The sequence below is a fragment of the Typopeltis vanoorti genome, chromosome 21 (assembly GCF_054136105.1).
Source record: "Typopeltis vanoorti isolate ZY-2024b chromosome 21, IOZ_Tvanoo_1.0, whole genome shotgun sequence".
In the NCBI taxonomy this organism is placed as follows: Eukaryota; Metazoa; Arthropoda; class Arachnida; order Uropygi; family Thelyphonidae; genus Typopeltis; species Typopeltis vanoorti.
The window spans coordinates 69,656,707-69,674,708 of NC_143569.1; the positions used below are offsets into that span (position 1 = coordinate 69,656,707).

Below are 18,002 nucleotides of genomic sequence, written 5' to 3' on the forward strand. Positions count from 1 at the left end.
CTAATTCCTGCCTAATTAACCCTCCTCATCCTTGGTTTACAATTTAATACTGCTTCCTCTAGATAACCCTTAACTATATCCCATGCAGTCACATAGCTACAGCTTTTACCACCTGGGGTGGTCCCTGAGTTTGCCACCCACTCTCAATATACACCAAAAATACTAAAAAAAAGTCAATGATGTATAGGGAAATAAATTAAAGCACTATTTATTTTTGAAGTAAAATTTTAATTTCAATATTCTAAAATGTCATTTTTCTTGCTTGTCTGTTAGCAAAATTGTCAATGACGTTGACAGTCTATTTCAAATTAATGTAGGTAATTCTTAATCAATTTTATTTAGAAAAACTCCTCTCGCAACACTAACAGCAGTCATCTTCCTTATACCCTCTTTTACCTTGCGGTGTTGAGGGTCCATTGATCATCGGACCTCACTCAGTTTACAGGTTAAGGTGGTCAGCCTTATACCCCGGTGTATCCTATGGCCTGTAATGTTGAGTTCTCAAGGCCCGTTTGCCTGCTTTGCGGGATGAAAAACCCCAGAATAAACTGGGGAAAAAACCCTGCTGTCCGTGCCCAAGACTGGCTAACTTGGCTATGGCTGAGGAAGATCCTTCAGCTCCTCACGTCACTGACGGGAATCAAACCTAGGACACTCCTTCCCCAGGCATATGGTTGCGAAGCACATAGCCACTAGGCTAACCACGCGGACCCACTAAAAGCAATTGTGAGGAAAATTTGCAGTGGTATTACAATATTTGGAACTGAGTTCTCGAGACTGTATTTTAGAATTAACTGCAAAAGTTCAAAAAGGTTCCAAGTGCTGCCTGGGGATAGACCCCCCCCCCACCTTAGCTACGCCACTGATCCCATGCACTACTAACATCCTTACCCTGCAGTGTTTTAAGCAATGGTACATATTTAAGCTTCTTCCTAAACATGCCTTATAGTTCCACAAATATCTCTAAATATCTTTTCTTCGTAGAAGATTCCTCATGTTTTACAATTTCCCAAGCCAATTGGAGGCAGTGTTGTCAACTTGGTTATGGATAGCTCTACTCAGCAGATGTATAAATTCTATTTCCTTTTTGCCATTGAGCTTTCTTCCTTCTAGTCTAACTCCATAGTTGAAGTCCCCCCCCCATAATAACTAGACCTGTACTCATTGTACTAATTTGGTGACGCATGTCTTCCAGATCATCTGTGGAATTCCCTGGCCTATAGCAATGACCAACTGTATATTTTGTCTTACTGTCCTTAATCTCACACCAGATGGCTTCAAATGAACAGCCGCCCTCCCACCTGTCTCCTGTTCTTTTTGGTTGCAATTCATCTGCTATCATCAACAGTACTCCCCACCCTCTGTAATCCTATCTTCTCTGAAAATACTAAACCCTTTACATTCAATCCCTGTAACTATATCATCTGTTGTTAGCCAAGTGTCACTAATGCCTATAACTTTTGGTGAAGTTGACTAACTGATTCAATACTTTTGCTTGAGAGACTAGATTCATCACTTGGTCATTTTCACACTCACTTGCTTCATGGTTGCCTTCACATAAACTCCCTTGCTTCCACCTTAAGTAAGTTTCCCTGAATTTGTACATCAGCATGTTCAGTGAACAAAGCTCTCTTCAGACATCTAACACCAAAACCATTCAGATGTAGTCCATCCGCATTGTATAAATCTTTTTGTCAGACTACAGATCCACAAATTCTACATCTCTTTTGCACTATCTCTGTTATAGACTCATTGACTATCATCGCACTTCCTCAGAGAAGAGGCAAAATCTTCAGTTTTGCCTCTTCTAACAACTCCTTTACATCCTCCCTCATAGAATACTTCTTGTGTCCCAAATCATTGGTACCAACCAATCATTTCCTTTGACTTACCTCTTTTGCATCTGGATGACTTGGCTAAAGCCAAATTTTTGCACCCAGGAAACACAATTTTGAAATACTTTAGTTAAGTACTCCCCTGATTATTTGTCTCCATACATAATTTTTTCCTCTACTTGTTTTTCTTGCTTATTTGGTTGGTTTTTATTATTCTTTCAGATCACCTTCTTTCTTTTTTCAGCCTTTTTAACTCTTGCCACTTCTGCAGTTTTTCAATTTTGTGCTTTGTCCTATGAAGGATAACATTTAAGTGCACTTTTTCTCTGATATCCATTCTAGTCTATTTCCACAGCTGCATGTTCAATGTTATTAACATTTTCCATCTTATCAGTATTTGTTGCATTCTCATCACCTAACAGACACTTAAAACACTTAATACATATTCTCTCTCTCTCTCTAGTTTCAACTTCTTTCACGTATTCTTTAATTTTCTCAACACATTTGGCACACACTGCACTGAATAATATCCTGAAAATTGAAATAGCCGGACAACATGGTCTTTGCCCTCATTATTCATTGCATTGGTGCCATGCTGAAAATATCAATAAAAATTATTATTACACCCTCCATGGAATTGACAGACTCATCTTGGGAGGTTCATTCATCTGACAACATTTATCATATAGAATCTTAAAATCCTTAGCACTTCTTACATTAACAATTGTCAGTTCCATTCACTGACAGTTCTCCATGTAAAAAAAAAAAAAAATCTACTCCTCACACCCCTCTTCATCACACTTTTGCATAACTTCCAGGAATGACCTCTGGTCATTCCTGGAAGTTATATAAAAATGTAGTTATCCTTTGACAGGGGAAAAGTGTGAAATGTAGAAGTGTGGCTCCCCTTTTATTAATCTGATAAAATCCTTTCACTAACTTTAATATCTGTCATATCACCTCTCTTCCTCCTAACAAAACTCTGCAATCCACATTTCTTCAACCTCTCTCCATAGCAGGCATTCCAAACTCCTGATATTGTCTTAATCACTCATCTCTGGATCCTCTCCAATGTCTCCATCACATTGAAAACCAGGTGACCAGATCTGAGCACAATAGTCAAAGTGTGGTCTGACCAGTCGTAAAATGTAAAATAATTGTTTTGTTATTCGTTTTTCTTTAGCTACCTAAGTCTTTACTTAAATTTAGTTTTGTCCCCCTCCCCTTTTTCTGCAGTTAGTTAGATCTAGTGTAGTAAGCCCTTCTAATGCAGCAGTTTTCCCAAACATTCGCACAATGTCAATTAAAAATTTTATTTTCATAATGACTGCGCCACTTAATTGACCTTCTATTGCTTGAAAGTTAGGGTGAGAAGATAACAAAATTAAATTAATGTGTGCACAATTTCTTTACATGCAAGTCGTGGCTAGTTATTTTATACTATTCCCGCAGGTTCGCTAAATTGTTCGGGATAGTGCTGTTAGCTAAGGAATAAGAACCAGGTAATTACAAAACAAAAACCTTTATTTTCAATCTAAAGGAAATGGTACAGAGCACATAAAAGTTGCTTTCAATCTAAAGCTCTTTAACTCACAAAACAATTTGCTATCTAAGCAACAGAACTTAGTGCGTTCACTTTCAGAAACCTTATTGTACTTTGTCATAAAAGTGTCTCCTATGACACAACTTAGCTTACAAGCAAGCACTTTGTTCAGCAACATGCAATACTTAATTAGCACTAATTCTGATGCTATCACAAGCAACCTGTGAATTAAACACACTTAACAGTACATAATCTTCCCTTAATTCAGATTCAATTTAACCGCCAGTTAACAAATAACCGCCCACAATCACGATTTAGCGTTATATTCTCATAACATAATACAATAAAATAATGGCTTACTTGCTAACAATAAGAGTAGAAAGTCTGATTTACATTCTGCAACATACATAGAGACTGGAACATCTTCCGTCTGGTCAGTCCTCGAGTTTTCCTTCGTCGGACTCGCTGGGGTTCTGCCGTAGCTACCTAGAGAGAGAGCTGGCGGCAGAGAAACATCTGGCATCGGCAGTACGAAGGACAATCCTCCTGGACCAAGGGAAGGAGCCCCCGTAGAAGTCGAAGGTGTAGAGCCAAGAAAAAGACCTTGAATCAAGCACTGCATTCTCTTTTATTCCATTTTCAGTCCTTTGTTCTCAGTTAAGAGTATCCCGGGATTAGCCAGAAGCAAGGAAGAAAATTGCCGTCATCGCTGGCCACTTGACTATTTGGATGGAATTCAGCGCTAATTTGGCTTAATTCCTACTAAGCTTTTACCAACAGGTCTAAAGTGCAGGTGCATTCTGACAGCAAATTTTTCTTTTATATTTTAGCATTTTATTAAGCACATTTTTTTTTCTTTATAAATTCAAACAAAAAAAACTGAAAATCTTTAGCGAAAACTCTCTTGAAAACTTAATTTCTCGCGAGATTTTACACAGTGCCTTATACAATGGCATGACTTCTTTATCCTCGCATGCTAGAGTACTTATCATTGCAGCACTCCAATGTGTGTGCAGCCTTCGTAACACTAGCAAAATGCCCTCTGAACTTCAGTGTACTGTCAACCATCACTCCCAAATCTCTAATCTCGTCACTTCCTCAGTACGGCACCATTGATATAGTACACAGCCTTATATTTCTGAACTCTAAAATGCAACACTTTGCACTTATTGATATTAAAACTACAACCCACTCTTTTGTCCAAGTAAAGTCTATTCAAATCTTCCTGAAGGGATTTAACATCAGCAGTGCTCCTTAATTCTTCCCAACTTTGCATCATCAGCAAATAACTGATCCCCAGTCACTTCAAATGATATATCGTTTACAAATAAGTTAAACAGCAGGGGGGGCCCAAGAACAGAACCCTAGGGCATGTCACTGGTCTCCCTCCTTTTGGGAGATACTGCTCCATCATACACAACCTGCTGGTATTATTCAGCAAGCCAATCTCTGATCCATCTAACCAATATACTATCTGTTCCCATCCTCTGCAGATTGTACACCAACTTTTGTGGTAATCTATCAAATGCTTTTGCAAAGTCTAAGAATATCATTTGTATATGATTTTCCGTTATCTGATATACTTGTCACATTATGCTGACCATCATAAAGATTGTCCATACACAATTTTGTATTCTATTCCTTAATAATCTTTCCAACACCTTGACCACAACCTCAATTATACAGGCTGCCTTATAATTGGAGACTTTTCTTAGAACCATGCTTATGGAGTTGTACTATTTTGCATTCTTTTTTACTCCTTAGGAATCCTACCCACTGCAAGACTTGCATTAAATAACAAGGTCAAGGGCAACTATGGTGCACACTTATATTGCACCAGATCATTTACACCAGTATGATATATGCTGATAAAGTGCTCATTCAATAATTCCACTAAACCTTTTGCAGCTGTTAATCTGCTGCCGTGACTATCCACCATTGTTAATCTGCCATAATTATTCTTCCTCTTGCTTTCCATGTAATGGAAAAATTCCTCAAGTTAACTTTGGCCTGACCAGCCAATCTCCTCTCATACTGCACCTTTTCTTTCTTTACCGTGCTCATCACCCTTCTAGCCTGCACTGTACTCTTCATGGATCTGATCACCGCAAACTGCTTTGTATCTCCTCCATAACATGTTATTCTTTATACACTAATACTCTAAAAACGCAAATCTACACTAATACTCTAAAAACGCAAATCTACACTAATACTCTAAAAACACAAATATACTATAAACCTCAAATTTTCTGGTGAGGTGAAAAAAAAAAAAAAAAAAAATTGCAAATTTCACACAAGCACTAAATTAAATGACCACTCGCAGTATAACCCCAAATCTCATATTTGTTTCATAGAATCTAATGCTACTAAATTCTGTAAATTCCAGAAATATTTAATGATTTCATTAGTTAATATGTACAATATGAATCAACTTATTTATACTTTGTAATTTCCCATAGGACGTAACCAGTGTCGTGAAGGAGCACAGTGTGCAAGTTTTGAAGACGTCTATAAAACTGCCCAAGTTTTTTGTGAAAATGTATGTATATTCTTGAGAATATCTTATAATTTGTATTTAATAATACATAGTGGATCATTTAAGGCTAAAAGCAAGAATTGATAGTTCAGGCTCTTTGTGGACTGCATTTACTCTTACTAAATACACGTAAATTTATACTAAAATAAAGAGCCAAAGGCTTTATTTCGGCGATGCAAAATTATATAAATTAAGTGGCTATTAAATCCAACATCATTTCAAAGCTGAACACAAACTATAAAAGTTTCATGCGAAAATTGACCACAGAGCTTGCGGAAATACACTGCTGGCATACTATAAGTTGCCCTAGTCGAACCTAATAGGAAAAGCTAGGGCAACTTGTAGTATGGTAGCGGTGTATTCCCGCGAGCTCTGCTCAATTTTCACATGAAACTTTTATAGTTTCTATGTTCAGCTTTGAAATGCTGTTAGATTTTATATTCACTTAATTTATGTAAATTCATAATTTAATACTTTTACTAGCATATGAGTGTACACGCTTTGACATATTCCATAAATACTGTTAATCTTGGCACATTGTCTTTCCATTGTGTGCTGGGTTTATGTAATAAAATGCTGAAATACTTAACATTCCTTTTACAAATGTAACAAGCATCCAAATGCCCCCAGTTAACACTAATAAGAATAAACATTAGTGGTATCAGACAAAAAAAAAAAAAAAAAAAAAAACCTAGTTCAATGTACTATAGGTTTCCAGCCTTGAACTAGGGATACTTTTTCTTCAATGTTGTATTTTTATTACGTTTTTTTTTTACATAATCATAATCTAGTTCTCTTTATTTTCTATTTATTGTATTCACTTTCATAAACTTCTTTATATGATTTGCATTTCATAGTCATCTATTCCTGAATAATGTTCTTGAAATAACTTTTGTCAGGTTTCTGAAAAACAGTTAAAATTGTCTCTTTAAAAGCAGTTTAACTGCTAAATAGTTGAATTTTTTTCTTAACTACATCATAAATATGGATGACATATCTCTTCATATGCATGATATTTCAGTGTAATATCAATGGTATTACAATTTTAATAGACATTTGACATGTATACATGTCAAGGCTGGTTGGGTGGTTAAACAAGAATCTAAATCTCAGATGGACAATTGGCTGTATATTCAAGTGTCTGCTGACTGTACCTGTTTTTTGCAGATTGTATAGATATTGAAGAATTATGAAATTGAATGATTTCATCGGTTCTAGATACACGAGGGTGGTCTGAAAAGTTCTCAGCCTCAACCATAGATGGCGACACTATCGGAAAGATTTTTTTTCCCTAAGTTGGTACATCTGTCATAAGCATTCATGTAAAATTGCAAGTCATTCTATCAAGTAGTTTGTTTTATACAGCTGCCTGAAGCAAAAGTGTTTTTATCCCTTGAAATGGATAAAATTGAGTATCATGCAGTTATAAAATTCTTTGTAAAAGAAGATTTAACGGCAAAAGAAATTCATTTGAAGTTCATAAAAATTTATGGGCATTCTTCTCCTTTGTTTTCGACAATTAAGAAATGGGCTGCTGAGTTTAAACGTGACCGTACCAGCCTTGAAGATGATCCACGTGAAGAACATCCAAAAAGTGTAACACCTGAAATTATTGATCAAGTGCACGATATGGTATTTGATTACCGGTGAGTCAAAGTGCGTGAAATTGCTGAGACTACACACATTTCAAAAGAATGTGTAGGATATATTTTGCATGAAGAATTGCAAATGAAAAAGCTTTGTGCAAGATGGGTGCCATGCTTGCTCACAGTAGATCAAAAATGCACTTACATCAAAATTTCTGAACAGTGCTTGGAGCATTTTAACAAGAATAAAACTGATTTTGTGCATCTATTTATTGGATTCACCATTACACGAAAATCCAAACAGCGGACAGCAGCCAGTTCTTCAGTGCAAGAAGACGATCCTTTCCATCAGCAGGAAAGGTCATGGCATCGGTGTTGTGGGATGCTAAAGGCAAGGGTATAAAAAAAAGGTGAAATACTATTCTGATCTTTTAACCAGACTGGATGAGAAAGATCCAGTTTGCAGAAGAAAAAAAATCATCTTCCATCAGGACAATGCACCTGCCCTCAAAGGTGTTTTGGCAATGGCAAAATTAAGGGATCTGTATTATGAATTGTTGGAACATCCACCCTATTCTCCAGATTTGGCTCCCTCTGACTCAGTGGCGGCCGGTGAAATTTTAAATGCTGCAAAAAAAAAAAAAAAAAAAAAAAAAAACTTTTTTTCCTAATCAGTAACGAATTTATTAATAAATAAATTTACATATTAAAAATATTTCATCCTCACCAAGAACAAACACCAATAATAAGTTGCATATCAATAGCAATGACAAGCGCAAACGAATATCGGCGTTAGATCACAGTGCATTTGTTTCGTAATCTAAAGCATTAAAATCGAGCAATTCCAATTATTAACTATTCAATCAATGTCAGAACATAAGCTGTAACCTTTAACATGTTGTATTGCATTTATATAATGTTGTAAGCATTGTTATTATTTATAAACACAAACAAAATTTAATTTCATTTTTTCCTTGGGGGGTGCTGCAGTGTTGCAGTGCTTATGTACTGGCTGCCACTGCTGACTTCTTTCTCTTCCCAAAATCAACTTTCTCACTGGTTAGCATTTTTCTTCAAATCAAGAGGTGATTGCAGTTGTAGAGGGGTATTTTGCAGATTTTACTCAGAACCACTACAGAGAATGGATAATGGTGCTGGAGCATTGCTGGAATAAATGTATTAGTCTTGAGGGAGATTATGTTGAAAAATAAAAAAATTTTGAAATTATAAATTAGTTTTTTCATTGTTAGGCTGAGAACTTTTCAGACCATCCTTGTACTACATCTGATTTTATCAGCTATCTCACAAGTAGACCAGTTGGGAAGAGTGATATTGGAAACTAGTTATCAGGTTCTTGATATGCACCCTCAGTGTGTATAAGATATTATTACATGAAAGTTTACATCATTACTTTCTGTTGACAGTTCCCCTCCAAATTAATCTGTGACTCATCAGATCTTATATTTTGGTCCTCTAAGGCTCTTCTTACCACATCTGTCCAATTAATCTTTGTTTTTCTCTGGGTCTTTCCTCTTCTGACAAAATTGTTTTGCTAACCTTTCATCTCCCATTCTGCTTAAGTTACCATACCACCTGAGAATAGTTCTACTAACACATTAAAAATCTAACCTAATTATTAGGTTGGATTTGTAGTGCTTGATCACAAAAAAATTCCATGTACCATTTGCCTCACTTGATCTGTCCTGCATTTATTTTGAAAATGCTCTATAAATGGAATTGAAGATATTCTCCTTGCAAGAGAATCATCTTGCTCTTTAATATCACCCACCCCTACAATCTTGTATGTCTGATTCTCAGCTTTTGTGGGGGGGGGGGGGCATGGGAAGAATGATAATCTGTATAATTTAGCATAATTCTTCTATGATTTTAAGACTTCCTAAAATTAAGTGAATTGACATAACCTTCTCTTTGTTTTAAGGTCTGGGATCATTCATGGAAATATGTACCAGATGAACAGCCCTGTATGAGAATTTGGTTTAATGGCTCATTAGGAAACCCTAATCGACAAGTAGCAGAGCACTATGTTGATAAGCACTTATCTGGGTCAAGCAGGAAGACACTACAATGGATGGCATTATTTACTAGCATAGTCATAGTAATATACATGGTGTCTTAATTATGACCATTTTGCTTATTCATCTGAAAAGTTTTTTTTTTAATTGATGCACATTATGTAATTGATCTGTTAGATTCTTTATTGAAATGTTTTAGTGTTCAGCGACAAAATACCGAAGAGAGATTTTTGGAGCACATAAGTTATATTAGTTATATTTTTTTATTCATGTTACTGGCTTGTGATAGAAACTAAAGGAATTAAGAGGTTATACAATTTTCTAATTAAAATGTTGTTAGAATATTTTTGTATTTAAAATGTTAATAAAGAAATTTAATTTGTTTTTAACTTTAATCTTGTGAACTTTATTTCCATAAAAGTGCCAAAGTTATAGTTCTTTAAGAGTTAAAATAATGAATAAGAGGTAGATGTTTTTTTATTTTAAATTCATGACATCAACTTTTCCTACTGGCACCTATTGTTTTTCTCACACACAAAGCATTGGTCTACACAATTTCTTTTCATACTGTCTTCTGTATAATACTTGTGCTTGCACTCTATTTTGTTTTAACTCCTTTCCTCCTTATTCTCAGTGTTCTTTATAGATCTCTTGTTTCATCCATTTCACACCCACCTTATTTGCTCTAGAAACTTCAGGGACACATTCAGATACTGCATCTTTTCAGTACTTCATATGCACTGCTGATATCCTTCCCATTCAATAACTGACGCCATCAGATGGAACATGGTATTATTCTGAGTTTGTCAATTGGCAACCTTTTAATTCAGCATGCAACTCTTCTTAATTGGAGCATCCATATACCTCTACTTCCCAGGTCAATATGGCATGATCACTGTCACCAAGTGGTGGTCAAACAGTCGCATCTTTTACTGACACCCCTTCTGATGCTATAGTGAAATTAATACTCTCTAATCTAGAGTTCCTTCTTTCACAGTGGCTTGAGCAAGTTTTCTTGCAACAGGTCAAATTCTTCATTCTTACAAGTTTTCTCTAATCCAATGTCTGGTCACATGATGGTTACTCATTTAGTACCCATCAGGAGGATAATTTGGCAATTCATTTCATAATGCCCTAGCAACTGAATCACCTGGTCTGCAACAATACTCATTCAGCCTCAAACTTGCTACTACATACATTACTTTCATGAGTTTTTACTCTAACTGGTCTCAAATCACTTATCATTGCTAGTACCACTGCTCCTTGTTCTGTCTTTCCTGAACATACTGTACCCTTTACACTTAGTTTCATCTGACCCATGCCAGGTCTTGCTAATGTCAACAATCTAATGTGACCAATTAGTTCCTGATACTACTAGCATTTGTATATAGATATGTTGCCTGCCAAGTTTTATGTACATAGTACACTTAAATCTGCAATCTGCTTGGGTAACTTTCTTTCCCAAACTCACTTGGAACATCCCTCGCTGAGTCTGTAGACTCCTTGGAGTTGCCCAGAATAATAATAATATTTGATGGTTTACTGTTTACGCTCATTATGCTCATTCGCATATTCTGTTTGCATGTCTTTGTTTAATGGCAAACCTATCATTAGATTGCCAATGACAATACACTTCATTTTTCCTTTTTATTTGACAAACCTGGTAGTGCTAAAGTATTAGAATCCTCGAGATCTACCATAACCAGTGACCTGAACTCAGATCTCCTAGCTCAGGTCATCCTAGTGGGGCAAGTTCAACCTTGTAAGCTTCAATGCCACCAAAACTCAGCCCTGTCTGATCTCTCACAAGAAAGAACTCTCATCCTTCTCCCTTACCTTCAGTAATACTGAGATCTCGAACATGATCAGATTTCTGTACTCAGACTGACCTGCAGTCTTTCTTGGCACAATCACATTTCAACTATAGCTTCTGCAGTCACCAAAAAAAAAAAAAAAGTGTGTGTGTGTATATATATATTTTTTTTTGGTGAAAATATATTTTATATATATATATATATATATATACAGGGTGTTCGGGATAAATTTGACAGTTTCGTAAGGAAAAAGAAAATCTTCTTTGTATCTATTAAATTTAATGAATTGACAAAAAAAACATTACAGGCAGAGTTAATTACAATACTATCAACAAGATTTACTCAAAATAACCACCATTAGCATCGATCACAGCTTCAATTCTGCTTCGGAACCTCGAACAAGCTGATGCTACAGTCTCCCTGGGAAGGGCTGCAAAAACTGTTTTAATTTTATCCATTAACTGGGCTTTTGTATTACTGGAAGTGCGATTGGTGTCTTTTTCAACTGCGCCCCATACAAAATAATCCATGGGGTTAAGGTCTGGGGAGTTTGGAGGCCAAACATTTGGACTGGTGAAGTCGTAGAAATTTTCAGACAACCATTTTTGACTTTTCCCAGAGGTGTGGCAAGGGGCCGAATCCTGCTGCCATACATACGGCCTACCATTGGCTACCCTTGTTATCCAGGGCTTGACTACAGTTAGCAACTCCACGAACAAAGCCCGAATTCCAATGCCAGGGTTCTTCAACACCTGTTCCTGCAGATTTGCGAGGAATTCTGCTGTACGAACGCAATCAGATCGTCTGCTAGGGATCTTTCTTCTTGCTACATCCTCGTAGTCACCATTGCAAGTCTCTAGTTCATGCCTGATTGTTTTTACTGTATTCAGGGAGCATTGGGCAGCAGTCGTAATATCCTTATTTTGATGGCGGGCACGAATCATGATACAAGTTATTCTCTTCCATGATTCAGGTGGGTTCCAGCTATCCATCCTTTCTGACATCTTGTATATGAATGAAGAAGGGTCCAAACTTTTAAATGAAGAGAAGTGCGTGTTAATACATGTAACTTACGGAAAAATATAATTAATTATAAATATGTCAAATTTATCCCGAACACCCTGTGTGTGTGTGTGTATGTGTGTGTGTGTGTGTATATATATGTATATGTGTGTGTGTGTGTATATTTATGCAGTGATGCGATACTCTTAAAGAAATGAGTCTTCTGGATTCTTTAACTAAGAATGAAATGAAAATGGACAGTAAAAAGTCCAAAACTGTGAAAATAGAAAGGAACATAAAAGTCAACTTCATTCTCAATGCAGAACTAAAGAACAAAATATTTCAGTAGTTTTAGCATAATTTGATAGTGCAAATTAAATATGGAAGCAAACAATGGAACAAGTAAAACTGGTAAGATAGCCAATCAACTAAATAGATTTATGTGGAATAAAACAGAAATTAGTCAAAACAATAAACTAGCAGTACACAAACTGAGTTCAGAACCAGTTTTATCTCATGAATGAGAAAGTTGTTTGAATTAAAACACATTATCTTGAATTACGGAAGGAAATTGAGAAAATTATGAAGTTTGAACAGATGGCATCAATGGAAGAATCCTATTAAAAATGAAAACATTAGGAAGTAAATTGACATTGTGGTCATTCAGATATCTGTGAGTAGAGATAATTTCACATTGGAATTCCAGAATCGCTGGAAAAAGATATGCAGTAACTAAGAATGAGGAAGATCGATGAAAAAGAAATGCATCAGAAAGTCGAAATATAAGGCATGCCTTTATGTCCTCATGATATTTGTTTCGAGATTTCAGTTGTTTTTTTTTCTGTTTTATTCCTCGCTTTTTAGATCGTTCGTCTTTGTCCTGGAATATGATTTCCATTTTCTTTTATCATATTGCTTCTTTTCCTGTTTCCTCCTTGCTTTAGGCCTTTGTCTTCTGGAAGGTTTCTTCTGTTTCTCCTTGAAATGCTCCTGTTGTTTTTTTTCCCTATAAAAATAATAAAATCTGAAGCTTCATTATCTGAAACCAGTTGAGGTCGTCATATGTAAAAGACCTTGGATACACCTAATTAGGTTACGATGGGCATATCGCAGATCAACAATAAATCAGTACGTGACATTTGAAACAATTTGCACTATCAGTTTAACAATAGTTCTATCAAAAATTATCAAAATCACCACTACTTGTTTTCATGTTAAAAAAAAGTATGGAATAATAAAGATAAATTTCATAGAATGGGAGAGGAGAGTAGAACAAGAGGCCATTGCTGGAGGGTGCGAGCAAAGGAGTGAGAAGCAGGTTCTTTGCATGGAGGGCGGTTGGCGAGTGGAATACATTGCCTGAGTGTGTTGTGGATGTGGACAAGTTGAATCAGTTTAAGATGCTGTTGGATGAGCATTGTATGCAATAGTGATCATCTTCCAAGATGAGTCTGACTTCATGGAGGTCAGATGTTGATAATAAAAGATAAAAAGAATCGTCACTTTTGTAGTTTCCAATTTTTTTGTTTTCGGATTATATTTTAATTTTTTGAAGGTGCACAGATGCGTTTCCAGAATCGTTTAGAGTTATTAAAATATTTTGACTAAAATTATATTTTTTTTTAAATTCTTTTTTTATATTAATTATTAATTAGTATTCGAAAGAACTCTTACTTCGTGAATCTCCCTTAGGTTAACTCATATTTGTATTCGTATTTTAGAGACAGTGTAAATAAATTTTAGCAATTTGCTGTCATATGTTGTGAAACTCGAAATTACTTAATGCTGGATTTTTGAAATCAAAGTACTTCAAAGAAATTGTTGAAATCATTAAAACAGCTGAGAGATGAGTTTTCACTGAACGCAGGCTATACAAACACAACTTTTAATTGAACAAATCAAGTAAATCAGCCATAGAATCAGTGAAATAATTTACAGATGCTACTTGTAGGCTGTAAATGGTGCTTTATGTAGATGGAGGTTTAAGTTGGGAAGACAATAGATTGTGTGGAGAGAAGTGCCATCGCGCGATGAGTTCTTGGACTCCTTGGGGTAGGCTGACTATATGTACCATTTTGAACGGGACAATACTGTTTTTTTTCATATTTCCCTGTACCATAGTTTTAATAAAAATGTCAATTTTGTCCTGTTTATAATAAAAATATAAATATACTTGAATATTGGTCAATCAAAAATTATTATTCATAACCTATAATCGTATATCGATATCTGCAGTGATTTATTCAGAGAAAAATAAAAAAAAATTACATGTTGTAATTTTTTTTATTTTGCACGGCTCAGACACACGTGGTCTGTTTTGCTGTAACGTTAGTTTTTGTTTTGCCTTTATGCTAACCGGTGGCTTTGTTATTCAATGCCAATGGTTTAAATTTCATATTTTTAAGTTTTAAGTCTCATTTGTTAAAGCTTTAAGTCTATCTTGCAATGTCAAAGAAGTGAAACTGCAGTTTTAATGACTATCTCCAGAAAGAATTCAAATTTATTAATCTGGACTAGCTGTGTAGTGATCATACCACAAAAGTGCCATGCCATCATTGTAATGTCCATTTTTCCGTTGCTCATGGAGGCAGAAGCGACATCAACCAACATCTACATAGCCAGAAACATAAGGATGCTGCAAAGACTCTGGCTTCAGTTAAAAACATCAGCTCGTTTATGGTGAGATGTGAAAGTGATAAAACTGCTTATCATATGCAGTATTTGAAAACTCTGGCTAGCCAAAGTTTTTGCGCAAATGACTGCTTGTCAACATTGATAAATAAAATTTATGAAACTAAAATTTTCTTCAGTACATACCAAATCAGAAGCAATAATTACCAACATTTTATCACCATACACACTGAGTGAAGTAATATAGTTGAATAAAACAAAGTATTACAGTCGGTTTAGATGCATCAAACAAAAAAGACTTCAAACTTTTTCCAGGTGTTGTGTGGTACTGTTTGCTATATTGTGGTGTTCAAGACAAAATTAGACTATTTCCTTACCCGGTGAAACATCCGACCTACGGTGTGCTATGTTGAAGGAAGTAAGTGACAAATTTTCCTTACAAAACAAAATTGTTGCTTTGTGTGTAGATAACAGGAACACCAATTTTAGTGGTTGCAAAAGACTTGGAAAAAACTTGAAATTGAACTGAAGAGGCAGATTATTGGTTGTGGGGCACACATTCACAATAATCCCCATTGTGTTGTCGACTGTTTGCCAATTGATATTGAATGTTTTGCAGTGAAAGTATACAAATAATTTAATATATACACAGAGTTAAAGAACTGAAAAACTTTTGTGACTTTGCAGGAAACAATTATGCTAAATGGTTAGAGCATTGAAATAAAAGATTTTTTGTCCTTGATTACATCAATCGACAGAACTTTAAGCATGTTTGATGGTACTTGAGTTATGTCTGGAAGGTTAAAAAGTTTAGAAGCCCTTATGAGGGAAAAATCTCCCATAATGTATTTGGACATATTGCATGATTCATAGAGAAGCTCTTGCTGCAAAGGAAACGAGTCCTAATCTAAACATTATGTTAACAACAGTTATAACTGTGGTGAATTATAAAAATGAGACCCTTAAAATCAAGGCTGTTTTCTGAAATTTGCAAAGACATGGCTGGAGCGGAACATTCGGCGTTACTATTTTATTGCGAGACGATGGTTATCATAGGGAAAATGTTGACAACATGTTTACGAATTAAGAGATGAAATAGCAATCTTTTTGGAAGAGGAAAATCACGAAGCAGAGAAGCTTCAACACTTATTTTTGATGAAGTTGAGCTACTTGGTGGACTTATTCGAGAAACTAAATACATTAAACCTGCAACTCCAAGTAAAAAATACAGATGAGTGACAAAGTTAATTTTTTTTTGTAAAAAAGAAAACTAGCTATGGAGCAAAAAAGTAAAGCAACAAAAATTAGAAATGTTTGCGAATGCGGATAAATGTATCAAAACTTACAAGGCAGAAGAGCAACATATCAAAGTTTTATTTGCTACTGTTGAAAATCATTTAACAATGTTGGCGAAGAATTTTAGAAACTAATTTATAACCGCGACATACTGCCAATGTACGAGTGGGTTAGAAACCCATTTCAAATCATCCATGAAGGTTTCTCAATTGAAGAGGAACAATTTATAGACCTCACGTCAAGCGGCGAAATTAAAAGACAATGTGGATTTTATTCCCCAAAGGGCGGAATAAAAGGTTCTAACCAATTTTTGAACATCGGCAACTAGTCTCTACCCTCAACTACAGAATAGTGACTTTAAATTATTAGTAACTTTATTAAACTATTAGTGATTTTAATTGCCGTCATCTAACCGAAACACTATATATATTATTATCTGGATGTGAGTCCTACCGTCGATTTTCTTGAGATTACTTTAAGAAAAATCATTTCCTGTAGAAAAATTCGCTTGTCTATGCGCGAGAGATGGGAAACGGTCGAAAATAAACAGAAAAACGTTCGTCCAGTTTGCAATCAAACGTAGAACAGTGTTTCTTCGAGTGGCTTAGCGGAATGGATGGAAATATCATGTCCTTGGGACTACAGAGACCTTCACACATATATCTTTATATTTATTAGATTTTCTATAAACATTTCCGGGGTCGCTAGTCATAAGTTGGCACCCATAATACCCGTACCTGTCTCCAACTCTAGGAAAACGTGTGCAGCACATATTAGTATATATAAGTTACAAATATTTCTTTATAATCTGTGAGTAACATCCAAAATATATATTCTAAAACAGCAGTCGCCAATATTTTGGACCTGACGGCGCTAAACTCACAATTTTGAATCTTGTGGACCACTAACATGAAATTTTTTAAAAAGGTACAAACATGTAGGCCTATGAAATAATGATAAAAGTTGCAGTTTAGTTTATTAATATGAAATGCACTTGTTTAATTATAACACAATTATTGATGCGAAATATGTTGTTGCTCGTTTGGAATAAGTTTATGGATTCTTGGCTCCAATGACGTCATTGCAACAGAGAGCCGTTTCTATTTCAAGCCGACAGCCGTACTTGTTTTTAATTGCCTTAACAGATGAGAATGTCTTTTCTCACAAATAGGTTGTTGCAAATGGAATCAAAATTTTGATGGCTTTTTCACCCAGCACTGGGTATTCACTTTTTACGGAGAGCCAAAAATGATGTCTTGATGAGGAGAGTGGAATTTAGCTTTGAGACTGTCATCTGATGATAGATCGATGAGGCTTCCTTTTTCTTTCATGCTCAAATTGCTATCTTCAAATTTTCGCAAAATGGATCCATTATCCACAGATTGCCATGTCTGGGGGTCCTCTTCCTTTGGGTAATAACGGCCAAAAGATTCTATGAGCGACCCTAAGTGCTATCGAACAACGGTTATTACCTGTCGGTTGACATCCTCTTCCTTCGTATACTCATCAAGATTCGGGAACATTCGCAGATCTCCAGCCTACTGCGTTTGTCACACAATATTTTCTTTTGAAATGCACCCATTTTACCTCGCAGTGTGAACACTTCCTAAGCTCTCCTTGCAAGGACGTGTTTAGCTCGTTTAACAGTGAAAAAATATCTGCCAGGTATGCAAGCTTGGCTAGCCAATGATTGTCGGACAAGAGATCTAGAAATTTCGGTTTATTT

General features: G+C 35.6%; 1 protein-coding gene across 5 annotated transcripts in view; it reads left to right on the plus strand.

Annotated features, from left to right (window-relative positions):
* LOC150094954 (folate receptor gamma-like) overlaps nucleotides 1-9,922 on the plus strand; it is a 39,917-nt gene extending 29,995 nt beyond the window's left edge. For all 5 annotated transcript variants that reach the window (XM_090411371.1, XM_090411375.1, XM_090411373.1 and 2 more), the window contains exons 5-6: nucleotides 5,838-5,917; nucleotides 9,440-9,922. In XM_090411371.1, coding sequence (XP_090267497.1) covers nucleotides 5,838-5,917; nucleotides 9,440-9,637 — 278 coding nt within the window. In that variant the 3' untranslated portion in view covers nucleotides 9,638-9,922. The remainder of the gene's footprint in view (nucleotides 1-5,837; nucleotides 5,918-9,439) is intronic.
* The last annotated feature ends 8,080 nt before the right edge of the window (nucleotides 9,923-18,002 follow it).